The following is a 4667-nucleotide window of genomic DNA, read 5'->3' on the forward strand; positions in this document are numbered from 1 at the left end:
GCCCCACAGCCCCGCCCCTGCCCCTCCAACCCTCCCTGACAGCCTCGGCTGGCCCCTAGCTCCTGTCCTGCGTGTTCGTGGAGCAGATGCAGAGCAGCTTCTGCTGGGTCATCCAGCTCTTCAGCCTCGTGTGCACGGTCAAGGGCTACTACGACCGTGAGTGGGCAGGGCAGCAGGGGCAGAGGTGGGCCCGGGGCCCGGTGCTGAACCAGAGCCTGAGCCCAACCCCGCCTGCAGCCCAGGCCACCACGGGTCGGGACTTGGACTGCCTGCTGCCCGTGGAGGAGGCCGGCGTCCTCTGGGACAGCATCTGCTTCTCGTTCCTGCTGCTGCAGCGCCGCGTCTTCCTCAGCCACTACTTCCTGCACGTCAGGGCGGACCTCCAGGCCACGGCCCTGCAGGCCTCCAGGTCAGCCTCACCCAAGGCAGGCAGCCCGCTGGCCTCTCCTAGTGGGGCCAGTAGCGCCCGAGAGCTGGCCGGGTGGAAAGCAGCCGCTGCTCCGAGGGAGCAAGGTCCTGGTGCGGTCGCACTCGCGGTGGAGGGGCCTTCCCCTGCCGGCCCAGTGCTGGCCTCGAGCAGCTGCAGCGGCCTGGGCAGCACCCCGCCCCACGCCCCTTCTGTCCAGTGTGCTCTCCTTCCCATGGGAGGCAGGTGGGCAGGTGTCTCCACGTCCGTGTGCCGGGCGGGAGCTGGGCAGCTGGATGAGCATGGCGGGCTGGGGTGGGCTCCTGGGCCTGGGCCCGGGCCGCGCAGCCACCCCCAGTGAGGCCCTGTGCCCCCACCCCACAGGGGCTTCGCCCTCTACAACGCAGCCAGCCTGAAGCGCATCGACTCCCGCCGCAAGGCCGAGGAGAAGTCCCTGGCCCAGCTGAAGAGACAGTAGGTGCCCTCCGGGCAGGGACACTGGGCCCTGTCGGCCGCCTGGCACTCAGCCCTCCCGTCCGCAGGATGGAGCGAATCCGCACCAAGCAGCAGAAGCACAGGCAGGGCGGGCCGGGCCGTGGCCGCCCCCAGGACCCACTGGGCCCAGAGGAGCCCGGCCAGGAGCCAGGTGAGGGGTGGTCTGGTGCCTATGAGGCCCTGGCTGTCCAGGGCTGTTTGTACGTCTGGAGCCTGCCTGCCTCTGCCATGTGACATCCTATGGGGCGCCCAGCCCCTGTCCTGTGCCGTGTGGTCTCCCGTCCCGGCAGGCCTGTGGCGGCCCCGGTTGTCCGTCTGCACACGTGGACTCCGAGCTCTGAGCCGCGCAGCCCCTGCGGGCACCCGTCACTGCGGGGCTGTGTCTGTCCGCCCATCTCTGCCCTTGGCTGTCCTTGTCCCCCAGGCGGGTGGCTCTCAGCCTCCCTGGCCCTCTGTACCACCTCATGCTCACCCTGCCCCTCCACAGGGCCTGGCAGTCCAGGGGGCTCCTCCCCGCCACGGAGGCAGTGGTGGCGGCCCTGGCTAGACCACGCCACAGGTACCACGCCCACCTGTCTGCCTCATTCTCTGCTGCACCCCCTTCCTGCTGGCCCCCGGTCCTGGCCTGTGGGGTGCCTCACTGACTTGAGCAGCCAGCCCTGGAGCCCTGGAGCCCTGGAGCTGGCTGTGTGGCCCCTCGCCGTCCCAGCTTTGGGCCTGTGCTGAGTCCCTTCCGACCTGCAGTCACCTCTGCTGGCCCGGCTCCTCACTGTTCTGTGGTCGTCTGGTCTCGTCTCCCCTTGCTGGCCTGTCCTGTGTGTGCCTGTCGCTCCCAGGAGGGTGGTACACGGTGTGGGTGCCAAGGGTGCCAGGCAGGGCGGATGACCGGCCTGCTGCTGGCCCCCAGCTGGGGGGTGGTTCTGCCCTGGGAGTTCACCCTCAGGCCGCCCTCCCACAGTCATCCATTCCGGGGACTACTTCCTGTTCGAGTCTGACAGCGAGGAGGACGAGGAGGAGGAGGAGGAGGCCCTGCCCGAGGACCCCAGGCCGTCGGGACAGAGTGCCTTTCAGGTGGGTGCGGGGTCCCCCCACCCTCTTCTGTCCTAAGCCAGGGCAGTGCCTCTGGGCAGTCCACCCAGGTGGATGTGCCCACGGGCCCTGGGCTGCCTCTGAGCACCTGCCCTGGCGGCCGCAGCAGTCTGGCCTGAGGGAGGCTCAGTTGGCTGTAGGGCGCATGTGTGCCGGAGCCAGGACATGCGTGTGCACAGGTTGCGTGTGCAGCCTGTCTGGTCCCTGAGCGATGGTACCCGTGGGTGGGCTGCATGCACCACGCCCTCCCACCCCAGCCCTAGGGCCCCTTCAGGAGAGGGCTAGGGAAGGCCAGCTGGACAGATGGGCCTTGGGGGCTCCCTTGGGGGCTGGCTCCTCACCCAGCGGCCCTGGTCGGCAGATGGCCTACCAAGCATGGGTGACCAGTGCCCAGACGGTGCTGCGGCGGCAGGAGCGGGGGCGGCAGGCGGAGCAGCTGCCTGTGGGTGAGTCGGGAGCCAGGGGCTGGGGGGCTGCTGGGCAGCAAGGGCTGACCAGACCTTGTGCCCAGGAGGTGGCCCGAGCCAGGAGGTGGAGCCAGCAGAGGGCCCTGGGGACGAGCCGGCAGGTGCGTGGGCCCACAGGGCTGGGTGGAGGTGGGCTCCTCTGGCCAGCAGCCCAGCACATCCCCTCCCTGCAGGCCGCAGCCACGTGGTGCAGCGGGTGCTGAGCATGGCGCAGTTCCTGTGGGTGCTGGGGCAGGCCCTGGTGGACGGGCTCACGCGCTGGCTGCAGGCCTTCACCAGGCACCACGGCACCATGAGCGACGTGCTGCGTGCAGAGCGCTACCTGCTCACACAGCAGCTCCTGCAGGTGAGCACCCCGACCCTGAGCCCAGCTGTGTCACAGAGTCACACCACCCTGTACTGCATCCTGAGAGCGGCCCTGACACACCCAGTCGACCCTGAGCCTCCTCCCCATGCCCTGCAGGGTGGAGAGGTGGACCGGGGCGTGCTGGACCAGCTGTACGCGAGTGAAGCTGGGGACACACAGGCAGGCACCTCGGAGGCCCGCGACGCACCAAGCACAGTGTCGAGGTCGGTGCAGGGCCCAGGGGCTGGGGCTGAGCCAGGACCCCCATCTCAACTTCCCACAGGCCCCAAAGCATGGGCTGACCCCTAAGCCCTGAGCAGCTGCCACTAGAGGACTGGCACTGCTAGACACGCGGAGCCACGCCCTGTGCCGGGGGGCCTCCAGTGCTCACCCTCGGCCCAGGCCCGGCTCTGGCTACAGAGGCCACCTGCCCGACCTCCCTCCCACAGCGGGCTGGGGGCCGAGGAGCCGCTGAGCAGCCTGACCGAGGACACCAGCAGCCCCCTGAGCACTGGCTACAACACCCGCAGCAGCAGCGAGGAGATCGCCACCGACCCTGGGGACCCCGAGGGAGAGCCCTCCCTGCGCAGCTCCCGGGAGCTTCCAGTCAGCGCTCGCACCCGGACGCGCACGGCCAGCGAGCTGCTCCTCCACAGGTGCGGGCCGGTCCGGTGGGGCGGGCGGTCCTCGCTGGAGCCCCGGCCTCACTCCGGTCCGTGGCAGGCGCCTGCGTATCCCGGAGCTGGAGGAGGCCGCGCGGTTCGCTGAGGGCCAGGGCCGGGCCCTGCGGCTGCTGCGGGGGGTGGTTTGGGGCGGGGCCGCCCACCCAAGCGGGCGCGGGCGGGGCGGGTGGGGGGGGCGGGGCCGCCGGCCCGTGCTGAGCCTCCTGCCCGCAGGTCCTGGTGGTCACCAAGTACCTGTTCCAGTTCGGCTTCTTCCCCTGGAACCGCCAGGCCGTGCTACGGCGCTACGAGAACAAGCCCTACTTCCCGCCGCGCATCCTGGGCCTGGAGAAGACTGAGGGCGGCGTCAGGTACGACCTGCTGCAGCTCATGGCCCTCTTCTTCCACCGCTCCCAGCTGCTGGTGAGTGCAGGCGCGGCCTCGGCGGGCAGGGCCCCAAGGCGAGCGGGCTGCCTGGGCCACACTCACCACCCGTGCCCCTCTGGCCCCAGTGCTACGGCCTCTGGGACCACGAGGAGGACCCGCTCTCCAAGGAGCCTGGCGGAAGGAAGGAGCTGGAGGCCGAGGAGGGGCCCCCAGGGGAGCCAGGGACAGCTGCGGGTGCCACCAATGACCACGTCCAGCTGGAAGTGAGCGTCGGACCCAGGGACAGGACCCTGGAGCTCCCAGAGGAGACCGAGCCCTGCGACATGCGGCCCACCAGCCTGCGTTTCAGGAGGAGGATGGGCGGCCCTGAACCCCCAGGACCTGCAGTCAGGGGTACCGCGGCCCTGACTCAGCCCTGTTTCCAGAGAGGTGGGGGAGGCAGGACAGCCCCGAGATGGGCCATGCAGGCCCTGTGGGGACACCCAAGCCCAGGACGGCACTTGGCCTCTTATGGTGGCTGTGGTGTGGCCGCAGAGCCCAACCGTGCCGGCCTGGTGCTGCGGTCTCACCGGCAGCACAGCTGAGTCTGTTTGTCTGTCAGGAGGGGGCTCCACGGGCCTGGGCCCCCACAGGCTGCGAGCAGAGGGTCTTCCCACAGGAGCTGAGGACGGGGCCGGGGAGGAGGAGGAGGAGGCTGTGGCGGTGGCGGGGAGACAGAAGAGGCCACGCCGCCCCCGAGAGAGCGTGCGTGCTGCGGGGCTGTGGCGGCAGAGCTTCTGCCTGTCCCTGTGAGTGACCTGGGTCCGGTGGGGATG

At 70.3% G+C, this 4667-nt stretch overlaps 1 protein-coding gene across 1 annotated transcript in view; it reads left to right on the forward strand.

Moving 5' to 3' along the window:
* Positions 1-4667, forward strand: part of PIEZO1 (piezo type mechanosensitive ion channel component 1 (Er blood group)) — a gene marked incomplete in the record, with an annotated part of 26588 nt that overhangs the window by 16189 nt on the left and 5732 nt on the right. The window contains 16 exon segments of the mRNA XM_027773440.1: positions 10-13; positions 60-156; positions 238-409; positions 791-880; positions 949-1052; positions 1389-1460; positions 1860-1972; positions 2352-2436; positions 2502-2558; positions 2631-2803; positions 2921-3027; positions 3253-3459; positions 3527-3691; positions 3693-3888; positions 3978-4245; positions 4511-4640. Of these exon segments, the coding sequence (XP_027629241.1) occupies positions 10-13; positions 60-156; positions 238-409; positions 791-880; positions 949-1052; positions 1389-1460; positions 1860-1972; positions 2352-2436; positions 2502-2558; positions 2631-2803; positions 2921-3027; positions 3253-3459; positions 3527-3691; positions 3693-3888; positions 3978-4245; positions 4511-4640 (2040 nt within the window).

This window comes from Tupaia chinensis, unplaced genomic scaffold (genome assembly GCF_000334495.1).
Source record: "Tupaia chinensis unplaced genomic scaffold, TupChi_1.0 Scaffold000355_1, whole genome shotgun sequence".
In the NCBI taxonomy this organism is placed as follows: Eukaryota; Metazoa; Chordata; class Mammalia; order Scandentia; family Tupaiidae; genus Tupaia; species Tupaia belangeri.